General features: G+C 42.3%; 1 protein-coding gene across 1 annotated transcript; it reads right to left on the reverse strand.

Annotated features, from left to right (window-relative positions):
- Positions 1–209: 209 nt before the first annotated feature.
- Positions 210–2468, reverse strand: LOC121969218. The gene is made up of 4 exons (XM_042519184.1): positions 1956–2468; positions 1540–1678; positions 1083–1216; positions 210–998 (listed from the first exon to the last, which is right to left on the reverse strand). The coding sequence occupies exons 1-4, from the start codon at positions 2150–2152 to the stop codon at positions 272–274; spliced, it is 1197 nt and encodes a 398-aa protein (XP_042375118.1). The 5' UTR covers positions 2153–2468; the 3' UTR covers positions 210–271.
- Between the last annotated feature and the right edge of the window lie 14540 nt (positions 2469–17008).

Below are 17008 nucleotides of genomic sequence, written 5' to 3' on the forward strand. Positions count from 1 at the left end.
GCTACTTGATTTATTCAAATGGCACTTTTGGTTGTTCAATGATGGGTCTTCATCCAAATGTCTTTAGGTTAGAGCTTTGTACGCATCAACCATTGACGGATGTTCTGAAACGGTTGGTTACTTTACGGCGATGATGATCTCAGTCAGCTATCTAGTGTTGTTATGAAGTTTGCTGTGTTAGCAAATAATGCTCACCTTAGACACAATGATAATGAAATACTCAACTCCAGCTGACAATATGGTTTCGACATGGTTACATGATCTAGTCATTTTACAAACTGATGGGAGAGTCAGTCAAGTCAATTATGCCCATGCTAACTGGATTCTTCTTGTGCTTATTCCTGCAAGAGCTTATTAAAAAGCTGGGTGGTGTTACAAGATTTATTACATCACCTTCAGAGGAAAGGACCTGTCTATTTGATGAGCAGCTTCTTGGAGTAGAATCCAACACTAAACACTCGAGGTCCTTTTGTTTGACAAGGCCGAAGAGGTCTTCAGTTGCGTCCACAGAGATTCTGCTCTCTTCTTGGCCCAGTTCAGGAGATTCAATTGAGCAGTATGATTCAGTTGTCTCAATTGGATTTCTAACACTGCTGAAACCCCTCCAAATCTTTGGATCATAACTAATCAATGACTCCTTGGAATTCATGACTTTCACATCATCAACTGACTTTTCTTTGGCCTTTGGTGATCTAATAGAGCAAGATGGTGCCTCTGACTCCATGGACTCTCTGAAATGATCATCTTTCCTCCAGGGATCAGGAGGATCCCTGACTGTCATTTGCGCATGATTGCCTTCAACCTCCCAAGATGCTGAGATTGAACCATCATCTTCATGATAATCTTCTTCACTGCTATCGTCCAATATTGGACCTTTTATGTAGCAAGGAAGTTCGTCCATCACGCAGAAAATAGTTTTCATTTGCTTTGGTAATTTCGGGCAACCATCAATATACTTCATGTACTTCGTCGAAAAGAAGTTGACAGTGGCATTCAAGCTGATTCAAGGATGAGCATTGTTTCTTTCTCAATTAGAGCCAGAAAAAGATTAGAAACTAAATGTTTAACTACTCGAGTCTTACTTCTCCCAAGCTGGAAGTGACAGCATAGTATAAGCAAGCTTGATCTTATTTGCTATCCCAGAGAGAGATTTAAAGCTCGAAGCAGCTTTTCTAACAGCAAGGGATTCTGTCGGATGCTGCCAGGCCCATTCAAACTGCAAATGCATAGTTTGACAAGTTCAAATGACATACCTCATTGCTCAGGGAATTGCTTTGTTATGGTAATCTAATCATAATGCGAAGACAAAACATTCTATACATTTATCTCAAAAGATGGAGGTGCTAGAAAAGAAACCAATCATATACATTTTTCTTTTAAAAAAAAGTTATAATTGTTTTTAATCCTAATAACTTGTTCTTGAAATATCCACTAAACACATCCTTACTGACCTCAAGCGCTTAAACAGAAAATTGCAATGTCGAAGCTCATAAGTTGAACAAAAGCAGTGAGTTAAGTATTTAGCCGAGGAGTATGAACCTGTAGAGCAGAAACATTCGAGGGAAAACCATAGATGCAAAGAGTCATCTCCCACGGACGCCCACGCTTCGTCCTCGTTGCTCCGCACCTTATCTCGCCATTGTGCTGCCTGATTCTCCTCCGAGGATTGACTGTAAACCTGAATTTTCGTGGAACGCAAGTGGAAAGAAGTCATCTCGGTAGTTATCCACCAACAAGATAAACTCATCAGCAAGGACAAAAAAAAAAGAACTTTTCTTGAACCCCCAAATGAGGAACAGTAAGCATGTTCCAGTAAAGAAACGCAATCCTCCATCAGAAATTCTCGCAACTGGGAAATCTTAAATTTTGGGGCTTTCTTTGAATCAATCAGATCGACCGAAGAGGGATTAAAAGCGAAGGAAAGTGAAATGACAGAGATCGAGAGAATGGAGTACCCGATGTAAGTGCGACCTTTGTGGCGAGGGCACAGGGAGGCCAGCAAATAGCAGGCAAAGAATCGCTTCCCCTCTTCCAATTCCTCCTCGCTCGCGTTCGCATCTCCATATTCTTCGCCGTCCTCCACCTCCGGCAGCCTCTTCTCGACAGCTTTCTCCTTGCCCTGCGTCGCCGTTCGCCCCTTTCTGGATCTCATCCTCTCTCCCCCTCTCCCTCTCTCTCTCTCTCTCTCTCTCTAGGGTTACGGAATCTGAACGATGTGACCGTTAAGAGGCCCTTAGAGCGATGGGGCATCGACTGCGACGATGGAATGGGCGGTCGCGATCTTTGATAATTAAAACTGAACGGATCAGATTCAGTTTTCGTCATAGTGTATTGTGAATGATTAAAGTGGGAATTGACGCTAAATTGGAGCAATTAATTAGAACCATGTGAGACATTATTGATAAGGAGAAAATTACGTTTTTAATCTGGTAATTTATATTTTTTTTAATTTTAATCATGAGTCAATTTATATTTTTAATTTTTTAACTTGTAATATTTTTCAATTTCAATCATTTTCCTTTACTCATATGTTTTTTATATTCCAATAGTAAATTAGACATTTTTCATTGAAAAATTTTAATTTTAAAGGAAAAAGAACTGAAATTGAAAAATATTACAAGTTACCGGACTAAGAATGTAAATTAACTCATAACAGGACTAAAATTAAAAAAAATACAAATTATATGACTGAAAATATAATTTTATCTTATCCATCCAACCCGTTTTATTTAGAATATTTATTTATTTATTCACAAAAGATGATCACAAATGTGAATTTTGAGAAACAGATTTTAAGTATGGTATTAGAGGAAATTAATAGATGAGAAATGGAATATTGCGATGCAAATTAAATAATTTAACAGATTTAAAAAAAAAAGAAAAGGATTTTTTTTAAAAAAAAAACTATAATTTAAGAGTTTTCTATGGAGGTCGATATTCAAGTTTTATTTGTATCGCTATATTAGAGTTTTATTCATTCTTTCTCATGTTAAAAATGATCAGCAATAAATATTCCCATCTTAAATCATGAATACAATTCATTGAAAGTTGAGAAGTGTTTGCGATACATCTTGTAAAAAAACAAGTGAAGTCCTTACCTTAACGGTCCTCCTGTATGTTTTAGAAGGGCATAAATCACGGGACTTATTCCGTCTTAGCCAAATGAAAGAGGCACAAAGTGTTTGTGATATATCGATTTGACGCAAAGAGAACATAGAAGAAAAAAATTGAGAATAATAAAACAATCAGAAATGTCTGGGAGTGCAATTAATCCTTTTAATATTGTTCAAATAATTATAAAGAACATATGTTAAACCTACTGAGGCAAAATTTCTTTTATTTGCTAATGGATTGTCTTAAGACAAACAATGGAATATCATGCATGCAAACAAGAAACTCAATTTCTTACACAGATTGCAACTGATCTCTGACTAATTTTAGTTTAAAACACCTCAGATGACTTGAGGCATTTAGAAGCTCATAAAAGCTTTTGATTCAAATGTAAATCCATTTGATTACCTCTCCTTCAAATGCAAAAATTGATGGAGAAATTCTAATATAGAAAAAAAGGATCATATTTGGAGCTGTTTTTCTAGCAAAAAGGTTTTCTATTGACCAAATTTACTTGGATTCCGACAGCTGCTCATCACTGTGCTTGGCACTATCTTCCTTATCCTAACAGTCAAAATGAACAATATGGCAATTCCAAACTACTTTTCTTGTTTTATCCAGAAAGATTTGTACATTGCCAGGATCATTAAAGACACCAAGCATCCACAAAGGCTTCATTGTTTGACTTCTTTTAATTGATGGGTAACAACTTTTCCTATAAGTGCAAACTAAGTGGCAAGTGGTGGAATTGATTATATCAACTCACACCAAAGACTTAAAAATACAATACCAAGTCAAAGTTCAAGATAATAAATTATAACTACAAGTGCCAAATTATAGGTAAACTGATTAGTGCTTGCTTGAAGATTGTGGTGGCTAGCTAGGCATGCATTTGTCACCACAATGGACTAAAGAAACAATTAAAATCAAATTTCCAATATCACACGCCTAAAAATCCAAATTTACTTTCAGCATCTTTTGGTTGGGGCACTAAGAGTATTATGGGAAAATAAATTTGAAACACTTTTCAGCAAAAGATATTATGGGAAAATATTACATGGGAGAGTGTAATATGTAGTTTATCTCTAGAACCAGCATCACATTATTCAGAATTTAAGTTACTGCTATAGATTTGAACTAGAAGATGAGTTGTGTGCATTTCTTTGAGTAGATTAATCTGTCTGCATCCTAGTTTAGTTAGTGCTAAAGAACTTAGTAACAATCAGTAAACAAATCACTGACAGCTTCATTGTGCAGTGGTTTCACTCTATCAACTTTAAACATCTCAACTTGAAGAATGGCATTGTTTTAGCTACTGAAACACAAATTGAGATCAATAGAAAGTCTACAGGAGATGTCTTATGCGCAATCTCTGTCTACAGATCCAACCAAACCACTGCAGCTGAACAAATAAACCTCCAATAATAACTTTTGAAATGATGCTAATAGGATAACACAAACTTGAAATCACAAACTTTTAGTTGTAACAGAGATTGTTAAAGGACCATTTTGATACGGTAAACTTGAAATCAGTTTTTTCATATACTTGAAACCAGATAACAACAAACAGCAATGATACATTTGAAATGATAGATTTAAGTAATGATTTGCTCCTTATTTTTTCAGATCAATCAGTTTGCAACACATAAACTTTGGGTTGTAAATGTAATAAAGAGTGCTAAAGGACAGTTTTGATATGGTAAACAACATAACAAGTGTATATAATCCACATATTCCAATCTTTTCCTTTTCCTAACAAAGCGGGGAAAGAAAAATGATAAGATGCAGACAACAACCACCTGACCCCATGTAGAAGACGATTAAGCGTTCTTCTCCTGGGCAGCAGCAGGAGCTATGATCCTCCACAGGTACCTCCCACTCGCCATATCGACGCATGTCCAGAAGGCCGAGCAGATCGTCGAGCGCACCTGGTTCGCCGAAAATCATCATCAAAAAGGAATTTTGGAAACTAAATTAGCAACATTGAAACAAAAAATGTGATCTTTAGGTGACCTTGTTGGAAAGGGTAAGCTTCTCTTTAGGGGGTTCTTCTTCCTGGGGCAGTTCGTTGAGGTCAGGCTGGGCCTTGATGTTTCTGAGGAGAAAGAAAGCAGCCAAAGTGGCCGAGAGGAAGATCAGAAGCACTCTTAAGGGGCACATTCCTCTTATTACTCCAGATCACTCCAAGCAGCTGCGCGGCGAGCAAAGATCGAAGAACCGAGGAACTCCGATTGCAAAAGGAGAGATTTGGGGATGAATTAGGGAAAATAAAAGAAAAGAAAAGAAAAGCGGAAGGTAGCCGCCTCCCAAAGTTAGCTCGCCCGTCTTTGTTGACTACTCTGGATAAGGGAAAACGACAATGAATCACATACCGCGCTATATAGTGGAAAAGGATTGAAGCGATCGTTGTATTTGGTGGCAGTAATTGTAGGATGGAAATAAATCGATTTGGATCGGATTTTATTTTATTTTATTTTTTACCCATCTTTATATCCAATTTCACATTCTTATTCTTCCTACGTATTCAATATTTAGCTTTATCCTTATTATTATCTACAATTTTTTTTTTAATTATTCTAATAAACTTATGAATATTTATTAAATTCTTGTATACGTTATTTTTTTTTATCTCGCTCTTTTTGATCCGCTGACAATTTTTCATAGAAAAAAGTTGAAATACTTATTGATGGCCAAGTAAAAATATAAACTAAATTTTTTTTAATCAAAACTAAGTTAAAAAAATTTCTTTCTAAATAAAAAATGAGTAGAATTTTATCACATCTATCTTATATCCAAATTTAAAAATACTCATACTCAAATACTTGATTAATTAATCGGATTTAAAATTTTCTTCTATAACTTTCTCCATTTAGATGTTGTCATCCCTAAGTGGTTGAGTTTAAGGTGATTAAGATTTTTTTTTAAAACTATTACAAGTATCTAGTTAAGGAGAATTCTAAAATAGAGATGTGTTAACTTAATATATATTGAACTAATTAAGGATATATATATATATGAGGATATAACGACTAGAGTATAGACTTCAAGATGAGTAACTAAAATATTTCTAATGAATATAGGGTTATATTAAGGATCAACCCTAAGTCTCTATCTTTTTATACTAATTATAGATGAATTCACTGCACATATTTAATACACAATATCGTGGTGCATGTTGTTTCGGATGATATTATTTTGGTAGATGAAACATCTGAAAAAGTAAATGCTAAACTAGAATCTTGACGGGAAATACTAAAAGAAAAATGTTTTACGTTTAGTAAAATAAAGATCGAATATATGGAATTTAAATTTATCAATATTAGATATAATGAGACAATTGTTAAGATGGAAGATGACGAGTTATCCGAAATCGAGAGCTTTAGATATTTAGGATCATTTTTTCAAAATAATGAAAAAATTGAGAGATATGTCTTACATATAATACAAGTAGGATGATTGAAATAAAGGAGAGCATCGGGTGTTTTATGTGACTATAAAGTACTTCTAAAATTTAAAGAAAATTTTTACAAAACTACAGCTAGACTTGCTATGTTATATAGAGTTGAATGTTGAGCTATGATTTGAGTACATAAGCAGAAGATAATATTTGCAAAGATAATTAAGGATGTTAAGATGGATGTGTGAACACATGAGAATGGACAGAATAAGAAATGAAAATATTAGAGAGAAAGCTGGAATTGCATCTATTGAGAAAAAATTCTGAGAGACACATTTAAGATAGTATGAACATGTACTTAGACGATCAATAAATACTCTAGTTAGACAATGTGAAATTGTGACAAACACGCATATCAAATGAGTAATAGGAAGATGAAAAAAAAACTTGGTTAGCAACAATAAAACAAGATAAAATTTATTTAAATATAGATGTTGAGATAATTGAAAATAGAGCTCAATGGCGTAAAAAGATCTATATAGCCAACCTCATCTAGTGAGATAAGGCTTGGTTGTTATTATTGTTATAGTACAAGTATATAGTTCTTCGAACTAATTAATTCTGGAATGATCGATCTAGTTTTATAGAAGTTTTTTATTGACCATTAAAGTAAATATATAACTGCTCGAAATAGATGATCTATCAATCTAAGTCATCTTATTGGTGGAAAGTACTCTATAGTGCATTATAGATGAGAATTAAATCATGAGTACTTAAAAAATTATATGAGCGATGTTCTTGTTCGAAAGCGGAGAAGATGGCAAGCTGGGGATATAGGTTGAAGGTTGATGAAGTGAAGACTCCACGTGGTTCTGCATCACAAGAGGTGTTAGTATCGAGCCGAGAAGGAGTTCTCGGCGTTGGCCCTCCAACCTCAAGTCAGTTTCCGACAAGTGAAAAATAGTAGAGAATGAATTATAGCTAGAGCATGTGGAATAACAAAGTTGCGCATACCTCCATATGTAGATAGGAACCCCTTCTTTTATAGTATCACTGTAGTGTCTGCGCACGCATCTCAAAGTGAGCACACGTTTTTCCAAACGTCTTAGGAAAAACTAAATTCAAAAAGTGTCTCTAACATCTTTCCTTGAGGCAAATCCCTGATGTGATAAGCTGGAAGTTTCTATCGTAAGATTTGCAAACTGAACATATTTTGTTGTCAGTGGCACAAACCTCCAAAAGGATACAGGGAGGTACATAGGTAGTGTTAGAGTGTATCACTACTAGAAAAGTCATTTTTAACGACGAATATTAACGACGGTATCAAATACCGTCGTTATTGGTGGTTCAATAACGACGGAATTTAGTGACCGTCGTTGATGTATATGCATTAACAATGGTATTTTATCCCGTCGTTAATGCTTTATCATTAACGACCGTATTTTTTGTTTTAGTCGTTAATGTCGTACCTTTAACGACAGGATTTCCTCCCGTCGTTATTGCAAGACCTTCAACGATGATTTTTTTTCTCCTGACGTTATTACTTTTTCAATTTTTCATTTACCTTCAATGATATTTTTTTAATGACACTTATTTTAAAATGTAATTATAAATACTCTATTAAAATATTTATTAAATTTAATTATTTTTTAAAAAATAATATCAAATTAATATCAAAGGTAATCCTAGTTATTTTTTTATTTATTTTCCTATTATAAATATGATCTATTATTATATTTTCTGAATGACATTTAATTTTAAATATCATTATTAATATTTTTTAATAATATTTATTAAAATAAATTATTTTAAATATTAAAAGAATCATATTAGATAATTTATGATGACAAACTTAATTAATGTTCACCATATTATAACATATCCTAACCTAATTACCTCTAGTGCCGATCCTTATTTTTTCTCCTTACACGCCGATTTCCTTCCTAGCTAACACATGCCGCTGATTCTTTCTGCTCTCGCCGATTCTACTTTTGCCTTCGTCGTTATTCTCACCGACGCTTACATCCTTGTCGCTGATCCTCTCACTTTCTCCTCCCTAACCTGCTCTCACCCGTCGCCGCTCCTCTCACACATGCTCACGCATCTCTGTCCATGTCGCCACCACTGCCAGCCGCCGGCCTCCATCGTGCGTCTCCACCACGATTCAGCATCACTCCCTGAAGCTTTAAAGGTCTTTCCTTGTTACCTTTCGTTTTCTTCTTTAAAGGTCTTGCTTAATTCCTGCACAAGATTAATTAGGTAATATGAAGTGAATCATAGAAAAACAGAATTGGTAGTTAAATTCCAACTATTTTTGTTACCTTTTGTTTTCTTCTTTAAAGGTCTTGCTTTTACCTACTGCATTCTCTCAAATGTCTCTCTTTTTGTTTCTACTATGTACTTATTTATTACTATTTATTGGTTGAAATTGGTAATTTGAACATAAATGTTCATAGAATAGCACAGATTACCATCTTCGAGCATGAAGCTAAGGTAGTAGCTTTACTAGAAGTTTTGGAAAGTATACTTTCTTTGTGGATTCACATATTTATTGAAATAGTAGATTGTATTTTTTTTATACTTGAATTTGTAGCCTACAGTTCTTATTATACTTGAATTTCACTTGTGGCACAATTCTTTATTTATGAGTGTTAAATTCAGTATACATACATTTTAAAATTCAACAGGGTTGGATTATTCATTATTCTTGAAAATCAAATGCTTAGAATTGTCAATGCTTGTTGTTAAATTGAAGGTTTGATTAGTTTGTAACGGATTCTCTTACCAATTTTGGGGCACTATTTTATAAACTATCAAGTTTAACTATCTTGCAGAAAGAACGTAACTAATATCTGGTGATCAAAATGGTAACATTAGAGTATGGGATCTCACTGCAAATTCATGCAGTTGTGAGTTAGTAAGTACATTTGTTTTGATATGAGATTTGATTGAAAAAAAATATTCAGATGTTAACTTGAAATGCTATTATTTAGTAATAAATTAAAAGGGATATGTCCCAAATTCACTTGCCCATATTACATAGTTGCAGGTTCAGTCTGATTGTGATGTGGGATGGAAGCATAGTTGTTGCTGCAAATAATCATGGAACATGTTATGTCTGACGCTTACTAAAAGAGGTATCAAGTTTTGTTTGTTTCAATAATTGATATCATTTTTGTCATTTAATTTACCAATCTAGGATTTCTTTTGTATTACAAGCACATAATGGCTACATCTTAAAGTGTTTGCTTTCTCCAGAATTTTGTGGTTCAAATGAGTAACTATTAGTTGTCATTACTCTGTTATTAACTATTAAATAAATCTGTGGTGGTTGTTTATTATTACTCTTATTGGATTTGATAATTATCCTGTTTGAAATAGTTGCCTCGTTTACCAATTGTCAATTTAAGTACCATTTCTAAGAGATTCATGATTTTAAATCTTGACATGTGATGTGTTAGATTACTTTTAAGCATCTTGCTACTGCTAATCACACTGTACAAATATGGAATGTAGATAGCTTTACCTTGGATAAGACTTTAACAGGCATGCAAATCGTTATCTAGTGTAGTGGATCTTTGGTATACAATACTAGTGGTATTTTACTTTAAACTAAGGCTTTTGTTAAATTGGTTGATAATCCTTATAGAGACCTTTATTTTGCAAACCTTTATATTAGTCAAAAAATGTTTGTGCTAAATGCTGTTTAATATTTATGATCCTGTCCGAATCAGGAGTCAAGGGACGCTGGGCACGTGGCGTTTCCTGCGGAATCCTCGAATGCTCCGGTGAACCTGCAACAAAACCGGGCCGGGAGGGGTGTCCCGGCGACGGCCCTCCGACGCTCAAGTCAGGCGAGGAATAACAAAAAGGTGGTTCCCAAATCAAGATTTTTTTTTTCATACCTCCGGTGAAGAAATGGAGGCCTTATATAGACCTTTGGAGGAGACCCGAATGCCCCGGTCAAATCAACAACATGCCTTTGACCATGCTCAAGTATGGGTCTGTCAGAAGGGCCATGCCCAAATATGGATCTATCAGGAAGATGTTCATGAGACCATACTGCTACTGTACCGACCATTTCACGATGTGACGGCGAGATCCTCCATCGTGCGATTTTGTGTACGGCCTAATCATCAGACATGCTCCTGCTAACATCCCAGATCCAGGGCCGAGCGGATGAGCCGCTCGGCTACCTTTTACCCTCGCCCATATTTCTGCCGAGCGAACTCCCGCTCGGCCCTTATGCTTCTGCCGAGCGGACTACCGCTCGGCCCTTCGATCTCCCAGCCTTGACGTCGGAAACCCAAGCCCTTGGATGGGTTAACTCTAGCTCCGCTCGGACCTACCCCAGCTGCTCGGCTCGCTTAGTTAGCCTACCCTGGGTCTACTGCCGGATCACTTGCCTTCCCTTCAAGTCTAGTCGAAGGAGGCAGTAAGTCCGACTGACTGGACTGCGTGTCCGAGCGGGTAGTCGTCGCCTATAATATTCTTTGAGCCGTTCGGTCCTTACATCAGGTTAGGCCGTTCGGCTATTCAATTGGGATGCCTTGTCGTTCCAGATAGATGTTTATTCGCCTGCATTTCCCGAAAATCGCGCAAAATCTTTCTCATTAAATCACAGCATGCGCGGTATGACGCGCATTAATTGCACTCGGTGACAGAGCGCCACGTGTCGATCCTGGTGTGGCGGCGACGTCATTTACGAGGGGATGCGCCCGTTTGAAATGGACGGCCCGATGGCGTCCTTGTTTCTCGTGCCTTGGATCGGACGGTGGAGGCTGACCTGCCTCTGCAGTATAAAGTCTTCCTCTCCTTCCTTCGCCGCACGCTTGTTTGCGTGTTGCCTTCTGTTCCATTCCATTGCTGCGGCCTCCGGCGATCTAGTGTCTGGGTTTAGGCGGCGATCCCCTCATCGGTGATTCTTCCGACCTCTTTCCTTCCCCGTGAGTCCTCTGCCTTCACTTATTAGGTTTTTCCTGCTCCTTTCGCCCCTTTCCTTCCCCTTTCTTCAATTTCTCGCCATTCTTCCACTTTTCTGAGATGGCAAGCTCCTCCGCACCCGCTGGTAGCGCTCTGGGCCCTTGGTACTTGACCATGGAGAGCCGATTCGATGAGGAGCACGCCCGGCGCCTCATCCGGACATATGAGCTTCCTGATGACCACGAAATAATCCTAGCCGACGCGACCGATCGGCCACATGACCCGCCGACCGGCTCTATTTGTCTCTTTTTAGACCAATTCCAGGGCGGCCTCAGATTTCCCACTCATTCTTTTATTTTGGAAGTTTGCAACTACTTCCGCATCCCGCTCGGCCAGCTTGTGCCGAATTCCTTTAGGTTGCTGAGCGGGATGGTCGTCCTCTTTAAGTTGCACAGCATTCCTCTCGACCCTAAGATATTCCATTTCTTCTTCTACCCCAAACAATCAGAACCGGGCACTTTTATCTTCCAAAGCAGAATAGGCTTCAAGTTTTTTGATAACATGCCGACCTCCAACAAGCATTGGAAGGAGTTCTTCTTTTACATTCGACTCCCCGATCGGCCAGCATTCCGAACTAAATGGCAAACTGCTGTGCCGACCCAGCCGGAGCTCGGCAAATTCAGAAGCAACCCGGCCTACCTTCATGCGGCCAACTGGTTATCTGGTCAGCGGTACAAAATTGACCAGCTGCTGCTCAAAGGGGTCTTGTACATTTTTGGGTTGTCTCCCGTTCGGGCCAATCTCCCATACCGCATGGGTAAGGATTCTTCATTCCCTTCGCTTTTTTTGTCTAACTGATTTTAATTTTTTCCCCTGCAGCTGAAGTCATGTGGCGCTCTAAGGCTACTGCTCATTTGAAACTGAAGTCCAATGAGATTGAAGCGGCCACCAAAAAGGAGCTCGCCGAGCGGGGTCTTATCCCTAGCCGCCCGGCAGGTACAGGAGAGGGAGGGGCACAGTCCGCCCCTGAAACAGAAGCTGCCTCTTCCGATTCTGCGGCGGTTGAGGCGGAAATCGATCCTGTTTCCTCGGCTCCCGCCGAGTTGGGCGTTCCGCATGTCGAGGATCCCCCATTGGAGATGCGGCGGAAACGTCGAAGAGACCTGAACCCTCCGCCGACCCAGGAGGAGGGACTACAAGCGCCGATCGGCGTGACTTCGCCCGACCGCACGCCATCACAGATCGGGACCCCTATGGCGTCGCCACCGGCACAGCCTTCTGGTTCTCCTCCCCGGACTCGTCGTCGCCTGCGACGGTTCGGCGAAACTTCCACTATAGGGGAGTCTTCGGGCCAGGCTACCGCAGCTGCCGAAGCGGCGTCCGGCCATCCAACCATCAAGACCACCCTCCGATTCCCATCGGAGGAGTATTTGCTATCCGCCGATCGGCCGTCGAGCCCTGTTCACGAAATAACCTTGACGGGTCCGCTCGCCAAGCTCTTCGAGGACGCCCAGATTCAGGCGGCCCTGATGACGCCTAAGCTACTGCGATAATTGAAGATCTAAACTGGTACTAAACCCATCTTCGCTATTGTTTGATTCACGATATATTTTATTTTACTGAACAAATTGCCACTAGCCGTCGGTAGCCGAGTTAGAGGGCCTTCTGGAAAAACTTCAAGTGTCGGAAGGTTCCACGGCCGAGCGGGAGAAACGAATCCTCGAGGCCGAACAGAAAAAGGCTGCCGACCTGGCTAATGAGGTGGCCAGGCTAGAGGCCTTGGTGAAGAAGCGCGACAAAGAGGTGAAGCGCGCTGGTAGCCGGAAGAGGCAGGCGATCGCTGACCTGGACAAAATGAAAGTGGAGGTCCGTGCGCTAGGTCAACAATCCAAGGATCTGGAGGCCCAGCTGAACGCCGAACAGGAGGCCCGTTCGGCCGAACGCACAAAGGCTGAAGCAAACTTGAAGGCCCTCCAAGATTCTTTAACTGGCTCCCGGGCGGTCCTCAAAAAATATAAGGAGGAAGAACCGAGTCGCCTGGCTGCAGCGCGCCAAGAATACCTTCAGTCAGAGAGGTTCGGCGTAAAGTTTGGGGGCCACATCTCTTCTACTTTCGCCGAGGCGGTTAAGGTCACCGTGGCGTATCTGAAGAAGAGCGGCCACCTTCCTGAAGGCATGCATATTCCCGCCTCCGACCTGACGGCCCTGCTTGATGATATCCCCGATGCTTTCTTTAATTTCGAGGACCCGGAGTGATGTGCGTCATTTAAGCACTCTTTGTATTTCATCCGCTGGGCGGATGTTAAATTTTTGTAATTGCCGCTCGGCGCAACGGCCTTTGTTAAAATTGTTTACCCTTCATTGCCTTTGTATTCTTGGTGCTCGTTCGTAGAGTCAGTTAAGCTCTATTCGTTTAAATCGCTTAGAGGATTCACACTGCTTGTATTCAGCAAATGCCAAGTGTTGGCAAACTGAAAACCGGTCGGTGAGGCTCTCGATGTCTAACGACAGTTTGTCGGTCTCGAGACTACACTCCCGACGGCACGGGGTCTTCCCATCGAGCGTTTGGCTCGGTCCACATCCTCCCGGCCGAACAGCTCGGGGGTCTTCGGCATCGAGCCCGTGGCTCGGACATAATCCTCCCGGCCGATCGGCTCGGGGGTCTTCGGCATCGAGCCTGTGGCTCGGACATAATCCTCCCGGCCGATCGGCTCGGGGGTCATCGGCATCGAGCCCGTGGCTCGGACATAATCTTCCCGGCCGATCGGCTCGGGGATCTTCGGCATCGAGCCCGTGGCTCGGACATAATCCTCCCGGCCGAACGGCTCGAGGGCCTTCGGTGATAACGCGACCTCGAACGGGGGAGAGAATATATGATATGCTGGTCCGTGCAGAGGTCCAGCCCGGGAGGTTTATAGTCGCCGGTCCGACTCTTGGTCGTCGCCATTTGTCGCCGGTCCGACTGCGTCCCGACTCTTGGTCGGTCGCCCGTGATTTATAGTCGCCGGTCCGATTCGTTCCGACTCTTGGTCGGTCGCCCGGTGATTTATCGGCCCGTCTGCGTCCCGACTCTTGGTCGATCGCCCGTGATTTATAATCGCGGTCATTGCGTCGACTCTTGGTGGTCGCCCGTGATTTATAGTCGCCGTTCATTGCGTCCGACTCTTGGTCGATCGCCCGTGATTTATAGTCGCTGGTCCATTGCGTCCGACTCTTGGTCGATCGCCGTGATTTATAGTCGCCGGTCATTGCGTCCGACTCTTGGTCGGTCGCCCGGCGGTTTATAGTCGCCCGATCGCGTCCGACTCTTGGTCGTTGCCGCCCGGTTTATAGTCGCCGATCGGCGTCCGACTCTTGGTCGATCGCCGGCGGTTTATAGTCGCTGGTCCGGCTTGCGTCCGACCGGGTGGTTTATAGTCGCCGGTCCGATTCTAGCTCTTCCGCTCGGGTGATTTATAGTCGCCGGTCCGATTCTGGATGGTCTTCCGCTCGGGTGATTTATAGTCGCCGGTCCGACTCGATTTTAACGACGGTGCTCGTCGGTCTTGTGATCGGATACCCGGCCGAACGGCTCGGGCCTTCACATCGCGCTGGGCTTGCATATAATCCTCCCCGAGGTAGTCTCGGCTATAATGTACCTTGCCGAGCGGCTCAGGCATTCGCTCCTAGGCAATAACCTCCCTCTATCACCCTGAACAGCGCAGGGTTTTAGTTTCCCATCCTGCCATAATAGTATGCAGCCCGGCCGAGCGGCCTGGGGTCTACAAGGCAACGATGCTTATGTTCTATACGCAGCCCGGCCGAGCGGCCTGGGGTCTTCTAGTGCTGATGATCTGGTCTTATTTTTGCTCCTCGGATTTTTCATTTCTGCATTTTCAATAATCAGTCGAAAAATGTACACGTAGTGGTTTACAGTGATACCCCTTTCACCCCGCCCGGTAAGGCTGGAGGTGGTTCGCGCTCCACGGCCTATCTAGTTGTCGACCGCCCTCATCTTCCAGATAATACGCGCCCGAGCGGAGCTTTTCGATGATTTTGAAAGGACCTGCCCATGGAGCCTCCAGCTTACCGACGTCGCCGACCGGCTTGGCCTTTTTCCAGACAAGATCGCCGACTTGGAATGATCTGGGAATGACGCGTCGGTTGTAGTTTTGTTTCATCCGCTGACGATATGCCATCAGCCGAACTGACGCCTTTGCCCTTTCCTCTTCGACCAAATCTAGCTCCATGTTTCTCCGCTCGGCGTTGCCCTCATCGTAGCATTGTATCCGAGCGGATTCAACGCCGACTTCAACCGGGATGACGGCCTCACCGCCATATACCAAATGGAACGGTGTGACTCCCGTCCCTTCTTTCGGCGTCGTCCGGATGGCCCACAAGACGCTCGGCACTTCATCTGGCCAACTTCCTCCCAAATGATCGAGCCGAGCGCGCAGAATACGAAGGATTTCCCGGTTGGCGACTTCAGCTTGACCATTGCTCTGAGGATAGGCCACGGATGTGAAATGTTGCTCAATGCCGTAGCTATTGCACCAATCTTCTAACATTTTCCCTGTGAACTGCCGCCCGTTGTCAGACACTAGTCGGCGAGGGATGCCGAACCGACAAATGATGTGTTGCCAGATGAATTTTTTCACCATTTGTTCCGTAATCTTTGCGAGCGGCTCGGCCTCCACCCACTTGGAGAAGTAATCTACCGCCACTAGTAAAAATTTCCTCTGCCCGGGCGCCAGCGGCCATGGACCTACAATGTCCATACCCTACGGATCGAACGGACATGTGATGGTGGATGCCTGCATCTCCCCTGCAGGTCGGTGGTAGAAGTTGTGATACTTCTGACATGAAAGGCAGGTAGATACTGTCCGAGCGGCGTCTGCTTGCAAGGTTGGCCAAAAGTACCCGGCCAAGAGGATCTTCTTGGCCAACGAGCGCCCTCCCGGATGACCGCCACATGATCCTTGGTGTACTTCCCGAAGGATGTACGCTGAGTCTTCTGAGCTCACACATTTCAACAAAGGGCGCGAGAAAGCTTTCTTGTACAGTTGATCTCCGATGAGTGTAAACCGACCGGCCCTCCTCCTGAGAAGTTGGGCTTCATCCCGATCGGCAGGTGTTTTTTCCGAGCGGAGGAACTCTATGATGGATGTCCTCCAGTCGTCTGGAAATGAGAGCCCCTCCATCCGATCGACGTGCGCCACCAGCAGCGTTTTTTCAATCGGCTGTTGAATGGCGATCGGCGTTATTGAGCTCGCAAGTTTGGCTAATTCATCGGCCGCCTGGTTCTCCGTTCGGGGAATCTTCTGAATAAGCACTTCTCGAAAAGTAGCTTTGAGTTTTTCAAAGGCTTCAGCGTAGAGCTTAAGCCGAACGCTATTGATTTCAAAGGTGCCAGAAAGTTGTTGAGCGGCCAACTGTGAATCGGAATAGAGGATCACCCGACCGGCACCCACATGCCGTGCTGCCTGTAATCCGGCTATAATGGCCTCGTACTCTGCTTCATTGTTGGTGGTCTTGTAGTCCAGCCGGACTGATAGGTGCATCTTTTCTTCTTGCGGTGAGATGAGCAATATCCCAATC

This window comes from Zingiber officinale, chromosome 4A, assembly GCF_018446385.1.
Source record: "Zingiber officinale cultivar Zhangliang chromosome 4A, Zo_v1.1, whole genome shotgun sequence".
Classification (NCBI taxonomy): domain Eukaryota; kingdom Viridiplantae; phylum Streptophyta; class Magnoliopsida; order Zingiberales; family Zingiberaceae; genus Zingiber; species Zingiber officinale.